Below are 24,790 nucleotides of genomic sequence, written 5' to 3'. Positions count from 1 at the left end.
AAAACATCCTAACCATGCAGAAGGAAGTGGGGGGGTCTCTTGCATCAATAAAGACACCCAAAGTTGTATGCTGTTTTCTTCCCTGGATTGGCCAGCCAAAGAAGGAGAGGTGAAAGACTCTAACCATTGGCTAAGCCAAGCCTGAAGTCTACAACTGAGAGAGAAGAGACCAGACCCCTTCCTGCATTTTAAAAGCTTTAAGTCCATCCTATCATTGATAGAAATACCAGTAAATATCAACTTAATTCTAAACTAAGATCAATTATCTAACTTAAAGACTTAAAGTGAAGAAGGCATGAAGATCCCTCTGTAATTTGAGGATGCTTAAATTGCTCCAACACCCATTTGTATGTGTCTAACAGTTCCCCAAAGTAGACACTAAATCCCTAAATCTATTACTTAAAAAGTAAGGGTGAGTGTCATCCTAAAGTTGTGCAAGACTGCCAGAGAGATGCAGCCATTGTGTTAAAAAAGGGAGAAACAGATTACATAAATGAAAGATGGGCGGCTTCTGTGAACAGTGAAGTGTAATGGGAGAGAGCAGCCAAAGGAGAAAATTACCACAAAATCATTTAAAGAGCAGTACTTCCTTAAAACCAAGACAAGAACTAGCCTCTGCCTTAAACAGACTCTTAGCTAAATGGCTTAAATCAAAGGGAACGGCTTCTTCTCTTAACCTTCCTGTAAGACGTAAGAGAATTGTTTTCCTTAACTTGTCCATTACCATTTGATTGAATTACTTATTGTAGTAATTGGTGAACTAGAGAAATGGAACTGTTGATTTATTGATTATATTTCAATTATAACCTTGATATGACTATTGCACTGGATTATTGTAAATTAGGCTAGGAAAACTATACATTAAATTAGCTAGTGACATTTTGCTTAAACTCATATTTGTTCTATAAGTGCTTGCTTAATCTTTTAATAAATGTATAAAGGATAGACCAATGCAGTGTCTCCCTCAAAACGTCAACTAAGCCAAAGTAACCTACTGTGGCAAATTGCCAGCACTATTATGATGGGTCTCGCGCTTTCTCTTCTTTAGGGGCTGTTCAGGGCACCATTTATTGCCCCTGAATCAGAATATTAATTGCCCCACTAGTGTCTTTGAGGAGGGGAGTGGAGAGGGAGTGACCTGGGCCCGCCCTCTACTCCAGGTCCCAGCCCAGGGGCCCGGAGGATAGTGGTGAACCACTTGAACTGGCGGTTCCTTCCCCTGGGCTACTTCCCTCTCCTGCCCTTCAGCTTGTGGGGGGCTTCCTGCCCTCCCTCTGCACAAGCCAGGTGCCCCTTACCTAGGGTCTTGGACTTCTTAGCCCACTGCAGCACTCCTCCAAACTTTCCTCTGCTTCTCTTCAAACTATTCTCTGCTCCAATACCAATCCTTTCTGCTCCAACTCCCACACTGTCTGATTGAAGCAGGGGGGTTTTATCATGTGACTGACTGCAGGTACTCTAATTGGCTTCAGGTGCTCTAATTGGCTTCAGGTGCTCTAGTTAATCTATAGCAAACTTTCTTCCCCTTACAGGGAATAAGGCTCCCTTGTAACACTCTCCTGCTGCCCTCTGGCCATGCTGTATCACACCTACATACAGAAAAAAGGTTAAATAATTAAAAATAATTCCTGAGCCTATCCTATATTTTAATTACTTAAAACACCACCCTATTTTCCCTACACAACCAAGAAGCAAAGATAAGCAGATGCAATCAGAACGGATGTTGCAAGATTTCAGGGAAATCGCAGAACTATTTAGGTTCAACCAGGATGAATCATTTACATATGCAATCCAACTGGTTTATATTGTTCTCAACTTCAGTATTGTCCGGCCTCATGACATAAAATCTTTTCAGGCAATAAAGAACCAGTGTTTTTTTTTCATGTATGTAACAATATCACTCATACACATGTGGTTTAGCAAAGATAAATAAAATTAATAAATGTTACAAAGTGTTGTGACATCTTTCTGCATAAAAAGAGAGGGATCTGTAGATTTTCCATTATGATTTTAGTTCCATACTTTGTGAGACCCTTGTACAATGGACCAAGTTTATAAATACCACCAGCAGATACTATCATTTTCCTACTATGTTTCTGACAAGATTGATGATAGTGAAGATGGTAAGCGATGGTGCTGGTGAAACAAAGGCTCCTCGGAGCCCAAGGGAGTTAGCCAGCCGACTCCATGGGTGCTCCAGGGCTGTGGAGCACCCACAGAAAAAAAATAGAGGGTGCTCAACAGCCACCTGCCGATCACCTGTTTGGCAGGCCCCAATGGTCAACTCCTCCCCCTCTCCCCCAGCGTCTCCCATCTGCCTCCAATCAGCTGTTTGGTGGCAGGCCAGAGTTGCTGGGAGGGAGGGGAAGGAGTGGGAGTGGGATGTGCTCAGAGGAGTGGCAGAGCGGGGATGGGAAAAGGTGGGGTGGGGGCAGAGCCTTGGGGGAGGGGGCGGAATGGGGGCAGGAAAAGGCAGGATGAGGGTGGGACCTTGGGGGGAAGGGGAAGAGTGGGGAGCAGAGAGGGAGTGGAGCACCCCAGGGAAAGCAGAAAGTCAGTGCCTGTGGCCTAGCAGAGTTTGCTAGTAGAGGGAGGCACAGTTATGTGTTGTTTTTGTTTCCTTAACTTGAAGATTCTCTACAAGGAAGAACCCACCATGGGAGGAAAATGGCATGTCACTAAAACCACTGCTAGCTCTTCCTCTGTCTGCATGTGTGGGTGCCTCCGCCAGGTAGGCATCATGATCAGGAGCACCAGCAGTTTCTCAAGGAGACAATAATAAAGGCACAACTGCAAACTCTCCTGATGTGAAGGAAAGATAGGAAAAATAGTAGGAGGCTAATATGGCTCCATCAGGAGCTGTTTAATGACCTGAAAATCAAAAAGGAATCCTACAAAAAGTAGAAACATGGACAGATTGCAAAGAAGGAGTACAAAAAACCAGCATAATCATGTAGGAACAAAATCAGAAAGGTTAAGGCACAAAATCAGTTACACTAGCAAGGAACATAAAAGGTAGTAAGAAGACATTCTTTAAACACATTAGGAGCAAGGGAAAGACAAAGGAATAGTGGGGAAGGAGAGCTAACAACGGGTGACATCAAGAAGGTTGAGGTGCTTAATGCCTCTTTTGCTAGTCTTCACTAAAAATGTTAATGATGACCAGATACTCAACACAATTAATATTAATAGCAAGTGGGAAGGAATGCAAGCCAAAACAGGGAAAGAACAGGTTAAAGAATATTTAGATAAGTTAGACATATTCAAGTCAGCAGGACCTGATTAAATTCATCCTAGGGTATTGAAGGAGCTAGCTGAAGCAATCTTAGAATCATTAGTGATTATCTCTGAGAATTCCTGTAGGATGGGTGAAGTCCCAGAAGACTGGAAAAGGGAAAACATAGTAACTATCTTTAAAAAGGAGAACAAAGAGGATCGAGAGAATTATAGACCAGTCTAACTTTTGATACCTGGAAAGATATGGGGACAAATTATTAAACAATCAGTTTGTAAGCACCTGGAGGATAATAGGATTTTAAGGAATAGCCAGCATGGATTTGTGAAGAACAAATCATGCCAAATCAACCTAACGTCTTTCGTTGACAGGGTTACCAGCTTAGTGGATGGGGGGGAGCAGTAGAAGTGATATATCTTGGTTTTAGTAAGGATATTAATACAGTCCCACATGACATTCTCATAAGTGAACTAGGGAAATGTAGTCTAGATTAAATTACTATAAAGTGGGTGCACAACTGGCTGAAAGACTACTCAAACAGTAGCCAATGGTTTGATGTAAATCTGGGAGGGTATATCTGGTGGGCTCCTGTAGGAGTCAGTCCTGAATTCAGTAATATTCAATATTTTCATTAATGACTTTAATAATGAAGTGGAGAGCATCCTTATAAAATCTGCAGATGACACTAAAATGGAAGGATTGCAAACACTTTGGAGGACATGATTAGAATTCAAAATGACCTTGACAAATTGGAGAATTGGTCTGCATTCAACAAAATAAAATTCAATAAAGATAAGAGCAAAGTAGTTCATTTACGAAGGAAAAATCAAATGCACAACTACAAAATGGGAAATAACTGGCTTGGTGTTAGTACTGCTGAAAGGGATCTGGGGGTTATAGTGGATCACAAATTAATATAAGTTAATTTGATGCAGTTGCAGAACAGACTAATATCTTTCTGCCCTGTATTAACAGGAATGTTGTTTGTAAGACATGGGCGATATTTGCCCCACTCTATTCAGCACTGATGAGGCCAGAGCACTGTGCCCAGTTTTGGACTCCATACTTTGGGAAAGATGTGGACAAGTTGGAGAATCCAGAAGAAAGCAACAAAAATGATACAAGGTTTAGAAAACCTGACCTATGAGGAAAGTTTAATAAAAAACAAAACTGGGCATGTTTAGTCTTGAGAAAAGAAGACTGAGATCAGACCTGATGATAGTCTTCAAATACATTAAGGCCTGTTATAAAGAGGACAGTGATCAATTGTTTTCCATGTCCACTGAAGATAGTACAGGAACTACTGGCTTAATCTGGAGCAAGGGAGATTTAGGTCAGAGATTAAGAAAAAACTTTCTAACTATGGGGGGAGATTAGATCAGTGGTTTGCACATTGGCCTCCTAAACTCAGGGTTGTGAGTTCAATCCTTGAGGGGGCCATTTAGGGATCTGGGGCAAAAATCTGTCTGGGGATTGGTCCTACTTTGAGCAGGGGGTTGGACTAGATGACCTCCTGAGGTCCCTTCCAACCCTATGATTCTATGACAGTTAAACTCTGGAATAAGCTTCCAAGGGAAGTTGTGGAATCCCCACCACTGGAGCTTTTTAAGAACACATTGGACAAACACCTGTCAGGGATGGTCTAGATATACTTGGTCCTGCCTCAGTACAGAGGGCTGGACTTGATGACATTTCAAGGTCCCTTCTAGGCCTACATTTCTGATTATATGATTATCCATGCAATGGTTTGATTACCTAGTTTTTAACATTTCTCCCATTGAAAATATTCACATTTGCTACTTCATTTTTTGTTATCAGAGACATTGCTGGTATTGGGTTAGTCTAGTCAGCAGTTATGCTGCCTTCTTTTGGTAACCTAGTACTTTGGAAAGCTAAAGGATCTAAATATGTCAACGCTACAGATCATTCAGCTTCTGTTGGCTTGTGATACTCTTGGCTGATAGTCCACACTAAAGCTAAGGCATTCTGTGGGATTCAGTAGCTCACAGGGGTAAATAATGGAATATGGAATATTTCACACCTAAGTCACCAGTTCAAATAAGGCAGAAATCATTGGTGATTAATAGTTATTACCATCTGATGACTGTTTGCAGGCAGACATGAAGTGAGTTGGTGGTCATAGTCATTACTACTGGACAAATATTCATATATAAATCCAATACCACTTTTAGAAGCAACTGGGACTCTTGTTCAAGGTCTAGCCAAAGAAGCCAAGGGTTAAATGGGCATAGAGATTGAAAAGTCTAACCCCCTAGAGTTGGTTCCTCTATAGTAGGGCTTAAAGGCAGGTCACTACGGGGAAGCTTGCACTGCTGTTTTCTGTTCAGTACCTTTCCTGGGGATAAACTGAAGACACCAGTGTTCTGTGATAACAATCTGACATTTTCAAAAAACCTTAGATTTAAAAGAATTTTTTTAAATGAAATTCTGTAGAAGATTTTAATTATTTTAGAAATGTATCTGACTCTCTACTGTGTTGTATTATGAAAGCCCGGGATGCTACTGCAGAACAGTACAAATCAATATATGCTTTGAGGAGCAGGGACTGATGAATTCTGGTTCTGAAGTATGAAATAGACCTAGCTCTTTAGATCTACAGAACCAGTGAGTATCTGACCAAACAAAAAGATAAATTTGTAAATTTCAGGTTTCAATTACATCATAGTTCACTGTATGGTTTGCTCCCAATTATCTGATGACTTTGATGCAACTATTACAACAGAGTCTCTTTCTAGAGAACTAGTTCAACAACCTAGAATATGTAGAAATACCGACAACTGTGTTTATCTCACCAGAGGTGAGATTATATTAAAAATAAGTTCATATCCAATCAGCTTGCTTCTGCTGAACTTCCAATGACTCTACACATACAGTAACAATGGCCAAAGCTGTGTACCACATGGCTGGAGAAACAATTACTGAACACCATTTTTCTTAACATTACTTTTCTAAAGCCTCATTGTTACGTAGTTTAACATATAACATGATCATTGCAAATGCACCTAAGAAAATATGGTTTTTTTTGTAGTAGTACTTTCCTGAGTCAGAGAATTTACTGCAACAAAACAAATATTGCTTAACCTTACTTTTTTAAAGCAAATGAAACCCAACATTGTAATTGTACCATTTTTAATGAATATAAAAGTCTGAATGGTACTGACACTGAAACGCACAGATGAAGACTCTGATTACTATAATCATGGCAGTGATTGTAAGACAGAAATTTGAGTTCAAAGTAAGCATTGCAAGAAATGCATCTACTGGAACTTTGTACTCTTGTGCTACTATATTTCTCATCAGAAAAGATTATAGCTGTGAAGTAGAACAAAAAGCCCAAAAGTTTACATAGATCACCATTGTTTTAAAACTCATTACATTAAAAAATCTTAAGATCCTGAGAAATATGAGCTGCAGGTCTTCCCAGTGTGTCGGCAAAAAAAAGGGATGTCACAGCTGCCATGAACAAGGCTTAGAAAGAGTCTGTTCTAAACCCTTATTTTCATTCCCTTTGTTTAGAGTAGTTGTCTTTAGAGAAACCAGAAAATCTGCAGTTCAGATTTCCCAGAATCATATGGAGTTGTTTGATTAAACTACAGGTGATAATTAGGGACAAAATCTGTATTCCAATGCATAGCCGGAATAATCAGCTAGTTTGCTGGTGAGAGTCCATGGGATTTAGAATGTTCCCTACTGCAGGATGTAGAGCAGAAGGGGAATGGCTACACTAACCTCCTCTCCTGTGCTATCACTTAGGGTTGGGGATGGAAGTAAGAGGAGTCCATAATAAACCAGCCCTACCCTTCCCCCAGCTTGCTCTTTTCCTCCCTGATATGGTATAGAGAGCTGCTGCAAAGCACTGTAGTCATGCTCCACAAGATCTATGTATTCTGCAATCCCTTCCCCTGTGCAGCAGAACTGACCAGGTGCGCTGTGGACAGGACAAATCTGTACCCATAGGGCGCGGCAGTTGCATTTTGAAAGAACTGCTGTACTTGGAATCTTACAAATTTTAAATTTCAGGAAAGCCTTATGAACTTTGCAGTATATAGGCTAATATATCTTTATCTTTATTTTTTATTGAACCATAATTCTAGGCATGCCATCCACATGTACCCAAAGTAAGATGAGGGTCTTGCCTTGCTAGCTCATCACAATATAGAATGTCAGCAAATCAAGAATTTTCATTTTAAACATTTCACAGTTTGACCCACTCTCTAGTGCTAGTCTTGGGATACCCCAAATAAAATTAAACAATTAATGGCATAACACATATAGTCAAAATCAAGTAAATTGTTTTGATTTTCATATATGAAAGGAACACAAAAATCATGTGGCATACTTGGGCACTACACACTGCTGCCTTTTGACTCTGCAGCCTTATATAAAGTCACACTTAACTTTGTAAAGAACAGTTCGACAATTTTTTAAACAAATATTTATTTTATTTATTTTTAGGAGGAAAACATGGGAGGTTCTTTGAAGAGCCAATATATAAAAAGCCTACAGATAAGTCTCGTTAGTTAAAAAAGTCAAGTTGTTCCACCAGTTCAAACTGCAATAAAGTTAAAATAAAATAAAATAAAATAAAATAAAAAAAATAAAATAAACGCACATGACACTGAAACAGTTACATTGGCCAGGTAAAATATTTTTGTTCTTAACCAAGCGCAGCTTTTCTCTCTCTCTCACACACACACACACACACACACACACACCCATTTTCAGAGAATTCAGGACTCATGGAGCCCAACTCTTGGCACAGAAAGAAACTAGTTGGAAGGATGGGTAGATGGCTCAAAGATGGCTTTGGAGAGCTTCATGTGAATGATATTGTTAAGTTTCAAAAACTCTATGGAAAAACAGAGAACTGTTACTAGCAAGTATTAAATAAACTAGTATGTAACTGTTATATGAATAAACAGATGTTGACTTTCAAGATTTACTGACAGATGCAAATATTGACTGAGGCATCTTTGTATTCATCAAAGTTTCCCCTTATTTTTATTAATTTAGGAATGTACCCATCGTGTAGTCTTTGCATGCTGAACATTTAAAATGTATATACATAACTTGATGTCAAGATTGAAAGACTTTTTTATCATTACACTACATACTATACTATAAATATATGCCCAGCTCATTTTATGGGTCAATAAACTCAAGATGTGGTAGACCAATGGCTGGTAAGCAAGCTGTGGAGCTAAGGGCCCCCACACTAAAAATGCCCTGACAATTAATGTATGCCATTATATGAAAAATGGTGATAAATCCCCTATAATCACTTCACAATATTGCTGAGTAAAATGTTTATTTTGGCATTGTGATTAATTTCTTCCCACTGCCTGACTGAAAATCTACAGAAAGGTCTTGCCGACTACATTTTCTAGGCTCAGACATGTTTGCTTAAAAACTTCTAATGGGGAATCTATACCTTGCACCGGTTTCTTGTGTCTTCTAATGCTCTATCTACTAGAATCCAGGAATGAAGGAAAGTAAATCTTTGTTGATGAAATTTCTGTTTCCAGCTCTAGCTGTCTGTTTTTATTCTCCTCAATAAAATGTCTTGTATTTCTGTTTGCAGAGGTTTTATACTTAACCCCCCACCCCCACCTAAATAATGTAGGTTTATATCTTTTTATTAACCGCCATTTTTCTAAATTCATATGAATATTTAAGCTGCCATAATACAGTTAAGATAACGCCATCAATCAGTGATTTATGACTCAATCGGAGGCAGTATGGTCCCCTGGGCAGTTGAGTCTTGGGTTTTAGTCGAGCTCTGCCAGTAATTAGGTGTGTGACCTCATGCAAGCCCTAATGAGGGTTCTCTAGCCAACTCCCAGCACTGTTAATAGTGTTTAAGATGTCACCACTTATGGGGTGGAGAGCCATTCATGTGCTCAGGACTTGGCATGTAAGTGAGAGAGAAGCAGATTTTCCAGTATTTCTTCTCCTCTTCCAAACCCAGTTATGAAATTCTAGTGGCACACCTTGTGCCTTCTAGTTACATATTAAGACTAGCCTTATCTATATGAGTTAAGTATCAGTTGAGAAATATATAAATATTTCCACAAAAAGGTTTAGTAGAATCATGTGATTTATTTAATTTGCATAAATGTAAAACCTGTATTTATTCCACGTGACGTAAGTTTGTAAAAGGAAGCTAGTCATTTAGTTTCGCCTCTACTGATTTAATCTGGCAGTCTATCGCTAGAGGTGATAGAACATCTTATCAAAAGCAGCTAAGAAAGATCAGACACCAAGAGGAGAGAGGGAAGGAAGATTACACAAACACATCAGCACAACTTCTTAACCCATAGCCTTCAAAAAAGATTCAAACTGAGAGCAGACTGAGGAAGCAGTCAGGAAAAATAAATAGGAGTTCAATGCTCTTTGTTTATGCATCTGCAGCAGCTGGATCTATCCTCTTTTCGATACAGCAGAAGATTGAGGAGGCAGTCTATAGGATGTGACTGTCTTTCTAAGAGAATCAAAGGCATCTTCTGTAGTGGAGATGTTGATCAGAAGAAGGTTATTGTTTAGGGCTGTTGAATGGACAAAGGTGATGTAGAGAACAAGGAAAGAAAATGTGGTTTTCTCAGAAAAGAATGATTAGTGGAAACTGAATCCATTTGGAAGGAGGATAATTGACCTTCTTACTTGAAAATGTTAGCGATCTCACTGAACGTCTTCCAAAAAGACATAATTCCAGCTGAGGTTAGCGTCCATCATCCCCACTTCAGAAGATAATAGGTCTAGTGTGATCATTCCAGGAGATTGCAGTATAGCAAAAAAGGCAACAGTGAAAGCCGTAATCTCATTCAGGAGGAGTCACCTGAAATCCCTTCTACTGATGCACTAGTAGGAAGAAAGAATGTAGAAACTCTAATATTTATTAGCTCAGGTAGACCTATCAAAGAAGATTTGCTAAAATACATAATAGTCCTTTGAACTGCACCTGTAGGGTCAATTCCAGTGTGCTGAGTATTTGTTCATTACTTTGAGCTACTGGGAATGGTTATGGTCTTACCACTTCATTAAGCTTATATGGATTTGTGACACTCCCTGGAAGACTCTGAATCCATAAACTAATGAATGGATTACTATATGATTCATATGCCATTTTAATCTGTGACAGATAATCTTATTCCAATACCATTCATGTTACTTAAAACAGAACTGCTCCCATTTCCCTCAAATCATCACTCTGACATTTCAAAAGATAAAATGTAGCTCTCAACATTAATCAACTGATAAATATATATGAACACGCATTTGCAGTGTCTTTTGAAACTCCAGATTTCAGGGATGAGCAAGATGAGTAGAACTTTCTATGCATTCTTGTAGCATAAGACCAAGCAAACACAGAATGGAATGGACACTGTTTATACTTACCGTGAGAGGAAATTTCAGTTTGTCAGTGAAAAGAAAGTTATATTGTATACCAGCTTTTCAGGCATGCCATCTGTGCTCTGTCATACCATAAGATAGCAGTGTGATGGCACAGTCTCGGCAACATGGCACAGCCAAAAAGCATGTGATATGTTCGTTTCATTGATGTGAATGAAAGCTCTGTGAAACTCACTGCATAATGTTACAAAGCATAACATTCAAGTATGTTATAGTGCTGACTTGTATGTTTTTCAGTGTTCTGAAACATCCTAATCATTTGGTGTTGAAAACATTGAAGGAGCACTAATCTATTATATAGTTTAAGTCAGTACATGCCTCTTATGGCCTACAGGCTAGCAACATCATGCTAGACATAATATTGTACTGCAATCAACAGCCATTATATAGTTTAAAATAATCCAACATGGAGCAATCTTTCGTTGCATTTCAACCCTTTCTTTCAGAACCAAATCATGTGTATTTCAGATTTTGTTTTCCCCACTTGGGTTTTCTCTTTTCAGGTAACAGGATCACTAGGGAGACCTTTCTGTATTTTGAACCCATGTTGAATAACCCACCCAAAAAATATACAGTCTCACACAAAGGGCAGCCTGTTTGTTAACCACTGACTATGAGTTTCTGAAGTACTAATATGCAAGCCCTTTTTCACATCCACGCATGGCCAAACTAAACTTTGAGATCCATGTTCACAAAAATGGAGGATCTGGCAGCAATTCTGTTCCCTTCATAGCCCCCATTTCTGTAATTTTGTTGTCAAGCATTTTCTAGTTTCCAGAGAGAATGATCTCTTTATGGAATTTGGGGCCTGTTGCAAAAATCAGATATCACCATGTTTATTGAAAAGCTAGGTAATTATAACATATGGAATAAAATCCCTTTTGTTTTTATGCAAATACCTCTATTTCTAAAATAACAAAAAAGATTATATACATATAATTCTAGAACTCTCTCTTAGAGCAATGTTTTCCATGAGGCATCTTTGGGTCTTTAGGAGGCAGTGTTGTCTAAATACCGGATTAGGAACCACTAATTCCTGTCTCTACATCTGACTCAATGTGTGGCCTCAGGCAAATCACTGAATCTTTTTTTTTTTTTTTTGGTTTTCCTACCTGTAAATTGGGGATAATATCACTTACTGAAATACTTCACAGGGGAGTTGAGAATTAATTATCACTACTTTGAAGAAGTGAAACGTATTATTAATAACCACTGACCACTGAGTCAAAAGTGGTTGATCTATGCAAAGAAGATATTTATTTGACAAGAGGAAATACGCCACACACTGAATGCTAGGAGCTCATCTGGCAGGCCGCTCCAAGAAGTGTTTGAACAGGCATGTGTGAAGTGCTCTTCACTTTGACGCTCATTATATTCCCCTGTAATTCCTAAAGATCAGAAAATCAACTACCACTCCAAGAATTGTTAACAGGTCTAAAACTGTTCGGGTAGCATAGTTACAGGTAGAGAAGTTTGAATTTTTCTAACAAAGCTAGATATTATTCTCAGATGGAAAGGCCAGAACTGGTCAGAGACTTCAGCATTTGATACTCTTGGGTAGAGTGACCAGATAACAAGTGTAAAAAATAGTGACAGGGGGTGGAGGGTAGTAGGGGCCTATATAAGAAAAAGCCCCCAAAATCGGGACTGTCCCTATAAAATTGGGACATCTGGTCACCCTACTCTTGGGAAAGGGAAGGACATTACTTCAAGGTTGAAATAATAGGGCAAATTCATCCCTGTGGCAACTCCACTGAAGTCAAATGAAGTTACACCAGGGATGTATTTGCCCCACTATGTCTTGTATGAATGGGAGTGTCTGGCAGTAACTACCTAAAAGAGTTCTCCCTGCTGGAAAGATCAATATTATTAATTATTATATTATTAGTATAATGTAACCTTTGGGCTTCATGGATTCTCTGTGGATTAATGATTATTCAAAAATGGTGTTACAGAGTGGCAGCTTTTTATGCCAATAAATACAACAGTATAGCAGTGGCTTATTAAAGAAAGGTGTATCAGCTTAACAATGTCAAGATCTCTTATTTCAAAAACATATAAAGTTGTCTAGAGGATTTTTGTTTATTTGTTCCAGGAGCTGAGAGATCAACTCTGCCACAGACTGAAAATACAGAATGTGACTGGACTGACATTCAGAATCCCCAGTGTTCTCTCTTCACAAGCTTCTAGAGAAAAAGAAACAATCTCAGCTTTCAGGAAAAACTGAATTCACTGCCAGGTTCACTTTCCAGGCACTTTACTTACAAACTGTGCATCAGCTAAGGAAGGACTGAAGGTTTAAAAAGTCTCTCCAAGCGGCAGTAACACTAATGAAGAAAAATCAGAAATATCATTATTTAAAGGCACTTTGTGCGACATAAAACATCGTATGAAAGGACCACAGAATTAAGTGCAGCTTCTGAAAAAACACACATTGAGTAGCTCCAGCGTGCTTAGTTGCAAACTGACACTGTGCAGTTCACGGCATGAGCCTGACAAGTGGAATGCTTGCAAAAAAAAAAAAAACACAAACAAAAAAACCCAACACATCTCTACCCTCCCCCCCCTTATCTAAAGCAAATACGGGCTGCCTGCTGTCATACTCAATCCAGATTTCAGAGCCACTTCCCCATGCACACACTTTCCATTAACTTCATCTGCGCCAGCTTGTTCTCTCCCCACTCCTGGGTCTCAGCGGCCGGGGCACGGGCGCGCATACGCGGCCCATCTGGAAAGAGAGAGGGAGCCCCTGTGCCTGTCCCTCTTCTCCGGTCCCACTTGACGATCTGACCCTTAAAATATTGATCACCTTTGTTAGATCCCTTTCGGAAACCGGCCTGCTCGCTCATCCTTTCACTCGCTTGAAGCGAGCAGCAGCTGACAGCCAAGCATGTGGGGTATAAATATTGAAATAAACGAGCCGGAGGGAGGGAGAAAGTGGAGATGGGAGGGAGGAAAGAGCGGGGGAGGTTCAAGAGGGTTGTGTGTGTGTGTAGGGGTGGGGGTGATCAGCCCGGTGCTCCTGCGAGGGGCGCTGCTCTCCGAGAGTGGATGGGAGGGAAGAAGGGGGTGCATGGGGGGGGGGGAAGGCAAGATAATAGCATTAAAACAACCACCACCACCACCAGCAGCAGCCCAACAACAACAGTGATTAGCTCCTACCCATCGCACAGGGGCTGGGAGGGGATTGTGTGTCTCTCACCTGACTTCCTCCTCCACCGCGAGCCGGGGGCGGGGGGGGACAGAGACACGCGCACACACAAACCACTCTCACCAACTCAGCCCCAAAAACAGGGGCAAGCAGAAGGGGGGAAAGAGCGAGCGCCAGACGCACACCAGGCTCCCGCGGCGGCGGCTCCCGGCTCCGCTCTACGCCGGCGCTCAGCCTCCCCCCGCGCCAGCCCGGCTCTGCTGCTGCTGCTGCCGCCGCCGCGCACCCGGGGAGGGCAGCAGCCGCGGCGGCTCGGCTCGGCTCCGGCACAGGCGCGAGCAGCGTCCGCCAGGGGGAGAGAGGCAGCGAGACACGGCGCCCGGGTGCAGCAGAGCCACCCCCGGCCGAGGCTCGCCCGCTGAAGCCTGCGCCCGGCGTCCTTCCCCGCCCAAGGGCTCCGCCACAGAGAAGGAGCCGGGCACACGCCGGCCCCGCGTTGGTACCTTGCTGCCCCGCTGTCAGCCCCGGCTCTTCCTGAGCAGCCTGCTCGGCAGCGGGCGTGCGTGGCTCCCCCCCTCCGCGTCTCCTTCCTCTAGACGCCCACTCCCGATGGGTGAACAGACAACTTGAACTTCAGCGCGATTAACTTCGCCGCCGCCGCCTGGGAAGCTGAAGGTGTCGCCCGCTGCGCTCTCATGAGTGAGTCGGTCTCTTTTCCTCCTCTCCCCCTCCCCCCACCCTCCAGGTCTCTAGCGCGCCCCGGTTCTTGTGTTAATAGTCACATTGTGGGGTCGGAAAAGTGGGGGGAGGCACGGAGGGGAAACGCTTCCCGAGCAGCGCCGGCCGGCGCTCCACACACCTGCCGCCTTGGCAGGGCTGCATGCCATGAACCCTGGGGGGTTGTCCCGCCTGGGCTCCGGCTGCTGCTGAACCCCTGCCGAGGGGCAGAGCCGGAGCCACTGGCCCTGCGGCCACCTTCCCTTGCAGCAGCAGCCACTTGAAAAAGGCAAGTTCCCTGAAAGTTTGGGAAACTTCTCCCCCCCGCCCCCCGCGCGCTCAGCACGGGAGGGTGCCGGTGTTACACCGGCCAGCCGCCTTGGCGACAGGTTGCCTGGATTGGGAGCGCTGGAAACGATGCGTTTGTTAAACGTGTGTGGGCTGGGGGGAGGGGGGGTACTTAGCCGACGTGTTTAACCTGAAACGCAAAGTTGCTGAGGATCGTCTTGCGAGGTTGCATGGGGGGGGGGGGAAGAGAAACAAGAAGGAGATCAACTTTGGCAGTGATCTCTGAGAGGGACACGTTTCTCGCAGCACGCATCGTGGCAGCTGGCGTGCCCGTGACCTTAGGGGTGAGGAGGCACTGTGAGCACAGGTACGCTATCTCCTCTCCGCTGGAGGTCCCTCCCCTGGCGTCTTCCCCTTTAGAACCGATTGGGTCCTGGAAGCAGCAGCGAAGGATCCAAAAGGAGTATTTATTTCCAACCAGCGATCCAAACATGCACTTGCAAAATCCTCCTAAGTTGATAGTTTTAAGTACATTAACCAAAGCGTCCCGCCAAGATAGTGCCACTGTTTAAAAGACACCTGAGATGCCTTTCAAACGTCATTTTACAATAGATTTAAGGTGCATTTAAATAATTCAAAAACAAATGTATGCCTTGGATTTTTTTAAAAGACCAACAGAATTTTTCCTCTAATTCTCATAGTTTTGTCGAAATCTTTGATTAGTTCCAGTGAGAAGAACTAATGACAGACACCTGCACGTTTCCAAGTTTTGCTCTTCCAGTCCCCAAAATTTAAAGTGCTTGTGTTACTGACAGAGAAACCCTTATCACATTGAAAACTTTACTAAAATATTTTACACCAGCTTTTTACCCCAAATGGGTAAAAAAAAATTGGCAAACACCAACAATCAGTTTTATTCAGTCAAGCCTAGTGTAATTTTTCTATGAAAATAAGTCATAATTTCAGATTCAAGAACTCTTAAGGTTAAGGCATATGATCTAGTAACAGACCTTTATTGGGGATATGATTTAGCAGCAGTCCTTTATTTCTACTTTATATCATATTGGTGTAGTACACTGGGATATCATTTGGTATATATCTGTCAGCTCCAGTCTGCTGGCAAACATTAGCATTCAAGCTTACATTTTTGACAAATGTGCAGACAGGAATAGCATGAATAAGCATCTTAAATATTAACAACCTAAGCATCTGTTGTGAAACAAATTTAATATATTTACTCTGTTTTTCTCACATTGTTAGAAAAGGTTACAATAAGTGTAAAATTGCAATGTTAGTTAATACAAGGATTGGATAGGATATTTCCCTATCTCTTCAAGTGTTTAAAACAGTCACCAGATATAAAGACATTAACTCTGGTGCATTATTTAAAAAAGAAAGTTGAAACTGTGTACTGTGTAAAGGCTGGAATATAGTACAGTATCTGTAATTTGTATCATATTCACTTGCAGTGTTAATATTATTTATACACTTTATATATACACTCATTTCCTGTTTCAGATTTTATTAATAGCTTGCTGATCAAGTGGAAATAATATTTTATACGCAAAAATGTGTAATGTATAGTAAAAAGTGAACATGAAAAGACAGCATATATGTATACATGTTTGTGTATATACATATAAATGGATAGCCCACATACGTTATAAAGCTCTATAACAAAAATAAAATCATTGTCTACAGTTGTACCCACTCCTGAATACAAACAACTAATGAAAAAGAAACAACTGACTCCAAGGAATTCCTCCTTCCCCTGGAAAAACAGTAATCTAAGTAAAACAAGAACATAGAGGGAAGTGTCCAAAAAGCCTGTATGGGTTGTTGTTTTTTCTGGAATCAGTGCATTCCTCCTTTTCCCTACAAGTGCAAATGTGCAATTAACTAATAGTTCTTTGTATGCAAAATGAGTTTACTGGGACAAAAATATTTAAGTGGAATGCTTTTGGTTCATGCATTTTTTAAAAATTAGTTTCTTTTTAATATTCTTTGTTCTTGAATCATTAAATAGCAAAATAACTACCAAAAGATTTCCTCCTTCTCTTTTCCTGTTCTTTCAACAAGACTTATCTAAGGATAAGTACTTAGATACTGCTTATTTCTGAGAAAGAAATATAAAGCAGGTAAAGTCAGCCGGTGATTCATTAATGGTACATGTTGGTTTGCAGAATAGGAAGAAAGAGAGAGGCTCCCAATTTAGCCAAAGCTTGTAGTAATCATTTTTATCTTAACAGGTTATGGTTTGCAATGTAGGCCCATAAGGTCAGCTGATAAGCACCAGTCCCTTATTATTATAGAGATCCTTTGGTTATAAATAGTACTAAACTAAATACGGTACAATGTACAGTCTTAAAAGTACCATAGTAATTCTGTAATATTAAATCCCAAAGGGATGTAGGCAGGTGTGCCCTTTCAAATCACAGAAGTGTCTCTCTTTCATGTAGTCAGGTCATGGATAACTACAACTTACATTACATTAATATTTTTGTTGGAGAAGGGATTAAATGCATAAGATTTCAATTTTTGCAATCTTCAATGAAAGTTCAGCATTATTTTTTTTAAAATCTAATTTGATATATTAAATTACTGGAAAATTTTATTTCAGTCAAGGAATATAGTTGTTGAAATACAGCTGTTTGCCAGATTTTTTTAACTGAATACCGTAAAATTAAATTGAAATCCTTGTTATGCTTTCTAGTTGTATTTGGGGAGGGAGACAAACAGATTACTAAATTTTATTAATTTAATAGATTGATAAATATATTAACATTTTGCATCTGGACTACAGATAAATTGTTATTCAAGATAACACAACATTTTGGGCTACTTAAATCTCTCTATTAAAAACGGGGGAAATGTGATTTTTTTTAAAAAAAAATATTTCAGTCATGTTTCTAAGGAATATTCTATTTTAGCATAGACACTACTTCAGTTTTATAACCCTCTTATGCGTACCTGCCATGGCTTTCTCTAGATATATTTATTAAATATCTAATAACACCACAGACTTTCCTTCTAGAACAGTTTTAAACATAAGTGGAACATTTTAGTTTTTTAATTTCTGTTAATAGATATAGGGTGCATATACAATCTCCTTAGAAATCATTGCTTTTTTTCAAAGAGGAAACTTTGATTTTCAGTCAGGGAATACAAGGAGAAAAAAACCTGAAAGTATAGGCAGTTCCATATATCATTTTATTTTTTATTTTTTTTTTGTTATACTGGGATGATGATATGAAGTCATTTAGAGCGGGATGATAAAATTACAGAAGAGCGTTTTTTACTTTTTTAATTTTTCAAATTTAGGGCTGCTAAAATAAATGTTTTTGCTAAAGTTGTTTGATTGCATAGCATTTTCCATAGAATTTTGAAACTGATTTACTAGAAAAGCTACTAATCACTTATTATGAGAAAACATATTTTTCTGGTAAAATGGAAGTTCTGTTTTTGCCATTATGGGCATCAGGTTGTAGTAATCTGCTCCTCTTGTGGAGTGAACACTTAAAGCTACCGTGCAACTACTGTTTGTTTACCCTCCATCAAACTGACAGCACAGAAATCAGAGGGAAAATATTACTTATTTTCCTGAAGTAAATACCAGTTTATAGGTTAGTGCATGTATTTATACTCCTGTTGCCACTAAATAATGGTTCTGTCTCCATTTTAATATCTACCTGCGGTGTTATCCATGGCAGCTGACTCTTCCTTGTTTGAAAAAGAAAAGTTTTGTTATCATTCCACACCACAAGGAACTTTAAAGAAAGATGATTCCATATTGCTTTCTGTGGCATGCAGAAGCCAGTTTTAAAGAAACAGTATTCAGTTTTGCCTAGCATTCTTGAGTTGGGTTTCAAACGGTGAAAACATCATTCCTTAAGACTATATGCCTACCGAGCCACTTAGATTGTATATTCAGGCAACTGCAAATAAGGACAGAAGCTTTATATTAATAACTGAGAGCACAGATGTGTGTATGATGAAAAATGTTCTGCAACTCTTTCACTATGCAATCTAATGCATTTTTAAACTTTAGTTGTTACAAAGTTGCTGTACATTATTTAAAAAATCAAAACAACCTATATTCCAGTTTGATTGTTAAATAAGAACTTGTAGTACTTCTTAAATTTTGCAACTTCTTAAAAAGTCTGTTTCCTACCTCAGAAAATTCCATTATGTTATTTTTAAACTTTGTTTCATTACCTGACTGCTAACCTGTAGATAACATTAGTAAAAACAGCTTACACTTTGAAGAGAATGCCATTAAATTCACTATCAGGGTGTTCTGCGTCTAATCTTTGCCGCTGAGGTCCCCTTTGTTCAAAACAAGTTATAAACTTACTAAATTTAATATTAAATTAAGGGTATACGTCCTCTTCCATATGTATGGTACTAACAACTCTAATTCTAACCAACAATGTACCACAGTTTGTAATTGTTACAACAAAAAGGCTATGCAATGGCCATTTTTTTAAAGTAGGTCTTTACCAACAGTTACTGTCCTATCATATCGGATATCAGTAATATCTGTTTACCGGTTGGCAAATGTTGACTTTTTAATGGTTCTGCAAGCCCTCCATCAGGGTGTACAGATCTCCATAACAGTAGATGAAGTTCAGAATAAAGATTAAGGGTAGGTTATGGCCCATATATAGCATATGAATCAGATCAGTTATACAAGTGATTCCCCTTAAAGTTAGTCTAGTATGATAACATACCTCTCAAGTTCTGTTCTGAATAGTAAATGTATCTTTTTAAACTTGTTGGACTTAATTCTCCTCTCATTCATGTTGATGAAAATCAAGAGTAACTCCGTTGAAAGTAATAGCACTACATTCGTATATAACTGGTGGGAGGTCACTATCAGGTCTAATGTATGGGGTGTGAACAAATATTGACACACATTGTTTAGTATTATAGAATGTATGGCAACTGTATCTTTTACTGTTTATTTTAAATATACTTTTTCTGAGATCAGTTATTCTGATACAGATTGTGTCTGTCTACATATAAATATTCAGGGTGAGATCTGATAGTGTAACATTTCTTTTTTATATTGGCCCATTTATACCCTTTCAGTTGTTTTGCAGCAGCTCTGCCTTGATAACACTGGTTCATGAAATAAGCCCTCTTCATCTGCGTCAATGATTCTTTCATGAAATGCATAGGTTGATTAAGATTATGTGGACCTAGGTCCACAAAAATTGTTCCTCTCAGACAGACAGCAGTATGTATCATACACCAGCTGAGTTGGACTTTCTCCTTTGCTCATATTTTGACATGACCTGAGGTGTTCAGAAAGGGCCTTTAAACCCAGTGTACATCTGCTTCACTCAGACTCTTGCTTTGGCAACAAGTAGCTGACCATCAGCAATCATTTGTGTATTGTGTCACTGCAGCAGTGGGGATATATCTGACTATGGGGACCATATATTAAGGATTACCCCTTAATCCTTTCCTGGTAGACAGAGTGGCAGAATGGATGTCAAGATTCCTGGGTTCTATTTGCATCTCTGCTACTGACTCAAAGTGTGTCCTTGGACAAGTCACTTACAGTGCCTAGACAATGGGAGGAGTTAGGTACTTAGGTGCTTTTGAAAATGCCACTATTAGGGCCTGATTTTCACATGAACTGAGCGCTCACAACTTCAGCCGAAATCACTGGAAACTGCAAGTGCTCAGCATCTTTGCAAATAAGGTTCTTACTACGTATCTGCCTTATTTTCCCTACCTGTCTGACGGGTGTTGTAAGGCTTAATTAATTACTTTTTTTCTGTTTGCATAGCATTCTGATATATTTGGATGAAAAACACTATACTGTATAAGTGCAAAGCAGTGATGTTGTTTCAGGACCCAAACAGAAAGATTTTACTTGCAACTTAGAGTATCTTTCATATGCCCATCAGTAAGTAGTGTATGTTGAATTTGTCTCTCCTTGATGGCTAGATAAATGAAACCACTTGCAATGAAAAATAAAAGTTTTGAACAGAATACATTTCAGTGTTTCAAATTCTATATATATATAGTATTACATGTAGTAGCAATGTGTATATACACACACACACACACATACAGCAAATAGCAACAGTAAACAAAAGCAAGCAAAATTTCAACCTGCGTTTAAAAGGTTTGTAATTTAAAGTTTAAACCAATAGATTTTTATATGGGGAACAATAGTGGAAAGTTTATTTTAACTACGAATGTTTTTGTTCATAGGTGAGTTTTCTTGATTGGTATTAAAGGTCCCAAGAACAAATAAAAATATCTTAAGTTTTTTTAAATGACAGTTTTGGTTTCTAAGGATTCATTATAACATAAATACTGTATGCTTATTAGCATTACTAGTGCACTAGACATTTAATTACAGTCTTTGTGAGACATGTTATCTGTATATTAACTATCACTTAAAGAGAATGATATATACTCTTACATGCAGGCTCTTGCTTGCCAACCTTCTTTTTAAGATTATAGATTCAGATCTTCAATCCAGAATTTTCATGACTTCAGTCAAAACAACTCAACTTCACAAATTCTTCTGTAGGAACAGATCATTTCTTTTAAAGGGTATTTTTTTTAATGAACACTTTCTTTTATTTAAGTAATACTTAAAAATTGTTGTTTACCAGTTTTATTTTCTTTCCCAGTCTTGTACATGGAAACAATTTATATATGTCTTTGCCCATTCAAATCAAATATCCTTACAGGCATTTTTTAAAACTTTAAAAAAATATCTTTTCATTGCATATTGAGTAGACAGACTATAAAAAATAATCTATTGTAGTATGGTGGGTGGTTTTTTTGTTTTGTTTTTATTTTTTAACGTATATGACATGACATTTAGAATCTTCTTTTCCAGCATTAGCTCTTAAATACTATTATTGTCTGAAATACATTCTATATAATAAATATTTGTGACCAGTGATTTGGACTACCAGAAGCTATAGAAAATGACCATCGTCATAAGCAAAATAATATATTTACCTAGTGCCAGTTTTTCCCCTCCAATGTGTGTCCCAGGTTACACTGATTACAGTGATCCCACTAATGTAAGTGTTCCATATGCAGAACTCAGCATAGTTGCCAATGGTGGTTTTGCACTATTACTTACAGGATCAGACATAATGGGAACTGCACATGTGTAACTGAGGGCAAAAGTGGGTGCTTAGATCGTAGGTATGTTTTCTATGATTAAAAACAAGAACAACACTACAGCATTTTTCATGAATAGACCCAACCACAGCAGTATTGCTACTGAACCTAATTCAGTACTCTCTGTAAGAAAATCTCCTATGAAGTCATTCTGTCCCACTGCAGATGTAATATTTAATTTGGCTTACTGAAGACTATAATCCTGACTATAATTACTTCAGAATACTGTAGTACTTTTTTAAAATAATGGATGTGTTCATTTTATAACAACATTTTCATTTACTGGACTTTTGATTCCATTAAATGCTGTATTTGGGTGATTTATCCTGTGAGAAACAGGGTTATTATTTTTGACTATTCTGAAAAATGCTTTCAGATACCATCTAATAAAGTTATACCTTCAGAGTTGATATTTTTAATATATTTGTTGTATAGTTAAACAGCTATTTGTGTGACACAAAGAAAGATATTCCTCAAGCAGCATTTTACTGTTTGACATACTGTATTTCCAAGCAGTATTTTATAGGTTCTGTCTCTTTAAAAATGCAGTCTCCTCTATTTGCCCTATTAATTGTTGATATGTTGCCATCCACGAGACAAAAATTAGAGCTGTAATTAAATAATCATGTGATGCTCCTTAGTGCCAGTGAGAGCAAACTCATTTTTCCAGGCCCTGATGGTCACTGATTATTGTATTACTACTGGCTTGCTTTATTTTATTTATTTATTTATTTAATGATTCTGTATTACTAGGTTACTTAACCACTGCCCTTCTTTTCAAAATTAAAGAAAGTGGGGAACATTAAGTCAGTTAATTGGCTAGCCATCCACAGGGACACAAGGTAGACCTACCTTTTCTGCTTTTGGTCACCCGATTGGTTCTTTTGGGAAAGCTACATCAGTAGTGTGGTTGTGTGCCATTTAATTTACACTGGTGTTTTGGCTGGGATGGATGCATATGGGGAATGCCAGGAGAATTACAAAAGGAGCAGGGTATTAAAATTCAGAAATGATTAAAATTGAAATAAAAGGATGCTGCTGCTTTGCCAGTACTCTGGCAGTCATAATGACACACAGAGATTAGTTTCCACCTTCATCTTTTCCTTCTTTCTCATTTCCTCTTGTTTATTGTTGACACATTTTCCTTATGTCTCTGCTTCTCATCTTTCTGTATCTTCCCCCCCACACACATACACTGTTACATATTCCTACTTTTTCCTCTTTCCTTAAGCATGGAGAAGCTTTTAACCATACCGTAACAATAACAGAATAGGTTATTACTATTTAATATTCACATGATTAAAATTCTCAAACACAGGTCAGCTATATTATTAACTGATACGTAATTTTTCATTTAAAAATTTGTTTATTCTGTCATTACTGTTTTTTAAAAAAACTGTTTACTTTAGTGGAATGTTAGGCTAGGAAAAGAAGAACTTACCAGTCATGGATAATCAATTATGCATAGATTCAGATTTAACAGATGGAAACTGGTGAGTTAAAGTTTCTCTTTGACTTCATGATTTTTTTTGTTTGTTTTTGTGACACCTGTCTCTTATGTATAGTTAAACATCTAACATAGCATACTGCATCTTTATATTTTTTCTTAGCATAAACTCATTTTTTCTTGTTCTTAACTTATTGTTCTTAATTTGTTTGACTGTAGGGGTTTCTGCACTGACTCTGGGGTTAAATTATCCTGTCATGAAACTAGCATTTTAACTAGTAATAAATTACAAAATGCCATTTAATCTTAAAATTGTGTGTCAACATGATACGTTAAATTGAATGAGCCAAATTCTGCCTTCAGCTATACCCAGGGCCTTCAGAAAGGTGACATAGGTTCAACAGGACAGAATCTGGCCGTGTTTGTGTATTTATATATACATACAAACACACTCATATTGTTATGATATTTAAATAGGCATACAATTCAGAGGTGTTCATTAAATTTCTTTCACTCATTTGATAGTACAGCAGATTTTTTTTATTCCTTATTTTCAAAAGTCCAGTATGGACTGGAGATAACATTCCTTTTGTGCATGGAAAGATTTACACACAGCTAAATAAAGCAGAAAAGACATAACCCTTTGCTGCATTATGACAATGGCAACAAAATGGTAGTAATTGAAAGAATGGATAAATATTGTGTGCTTTTCCCCTAAAAGCTATTTTAACAAAAAATGATATAAAAGGAAACTTAAATTTTGGTGTTGAGTGATGATTATTTTAAAGCACAATTTATTGATGGTAGTACATTGGTGTGTGCTTGTATATGAAGATGATCTGTATTTCAGAAACAAATATTCCATATTCTATACTGTGTGATGTACTGGGTGACACAGAAGTCATATTCCTCCCAAATATCCTAATAAATAGCTATGTAAAGCAGGGGTAACTTGGTACTGAAGTTATTTCTCTGTGACTGCAGTAGTTTACACCAATCTTAAATTGTTTGAAAGGTTATGTCCAAATGAAAAAGCATCTTTCCTTACCTGGTTCCACCCAGATTTGAAACTGCACATCCCTCAGGTATGGCACAGGGAAATTCCACATCTATATACCTACAAAATTATAATGAATTGGAAGATAACACAAAAAGTACCCTCTGTATTTTTCTTGAGTAACATATTTCACAATTTCTCATGAAGGTGCTATCTTTATAAGTGGGGGAAATTATAAAGGAAGATTTAAAAAAACTGAACAGAAAACAAATGCTGTATATCACTGTGTACTACAGGAGGAATTGAACATTGACACTCTGAAAATAATAATATGAATATTAATTTTATAACAATGGTGAAAGT

The 24,790-nt window shown here is 38.6% G+C and overlaps 1 protein-coding gene and 1 long non-coding RNA gene across 8 annotated transcripts in view; one reads left to right on the top strand and one right to left on the bottom strand.

The window, feature by feature from the left end:
- LOC120399213 overlaps window positions 1-24,790 on the bottom strand; it is a 39,397-nt gene that overhangs the window by 6,565 nt on the left and 8,042 nt on the right. Inside the window, exons 4-7 of one of the 5 annotated variants that reach the window (XR_005595032.1) lie at window positions 24,479-24,547; window positions 21,265-21,369; window positions 9,917-10,114; window positions 7,752-9,801 (exon numbers count right to left, since the gene is read on the bottom strand). This is a non-coding gene — a long non-coding RNA (uncharacterized LOC120399213). Of the gene's footprint in view, window positions 1-7,749; window positions 10,115-21,264; window positions 21,370-24,478; window positions 24,548-24,790 lie in introns of those variants that run through there. The other 4 variants (XR_005595034.1, XR_005595033.1, XR_005595030.1 and 1 more) reach the window with 4 other exon arrangements.
- The window catches only part of SATB1 (SATB homeobox 1), a 104,369-nt gene continuing 93,438 nt past the window's right edge, over window positions 13,860-24,790 (top strand). Inside the window, exon 1 of one of the 3 annotated variants that reach the window (XM_039527248.1) lies at window positions 13,860-14,516. Coding sequence is in view for 1 of the 3 variants with exons in the window: in XM_039527260.1 (XP_039383194.1) it covers window positions 14,513-14,516 (4 nt within the window). In the remaining 2 variants the exon portion in view is untranslated. Of the gene's footprint in view, window positions 14,517-15,070; window positions 15,190-24,790 lie in introns of those variants that run through there. The other 2 variants (XM_039527260.1, XM_039527251.1) reach the window with 2 other exon arrangements.

This window comes from Mauremys reevesii, linkage group 2, assembly GCF_016161935.1.
Source record: "Mauremys reevesii isolate NIE-2019 linkage group 2, ASM1616193v1, whole genome shotgun sequence".
NCBI lineage: Eukaryota > Metazoa > Chordata > Testudines > Geoemydidae > Mauremys > Mauremys reevesii.
Note: the sequence above shows the minus strand (reverse complement) of the source record. Positions and strands in the feature narration are given on the sequence as shown.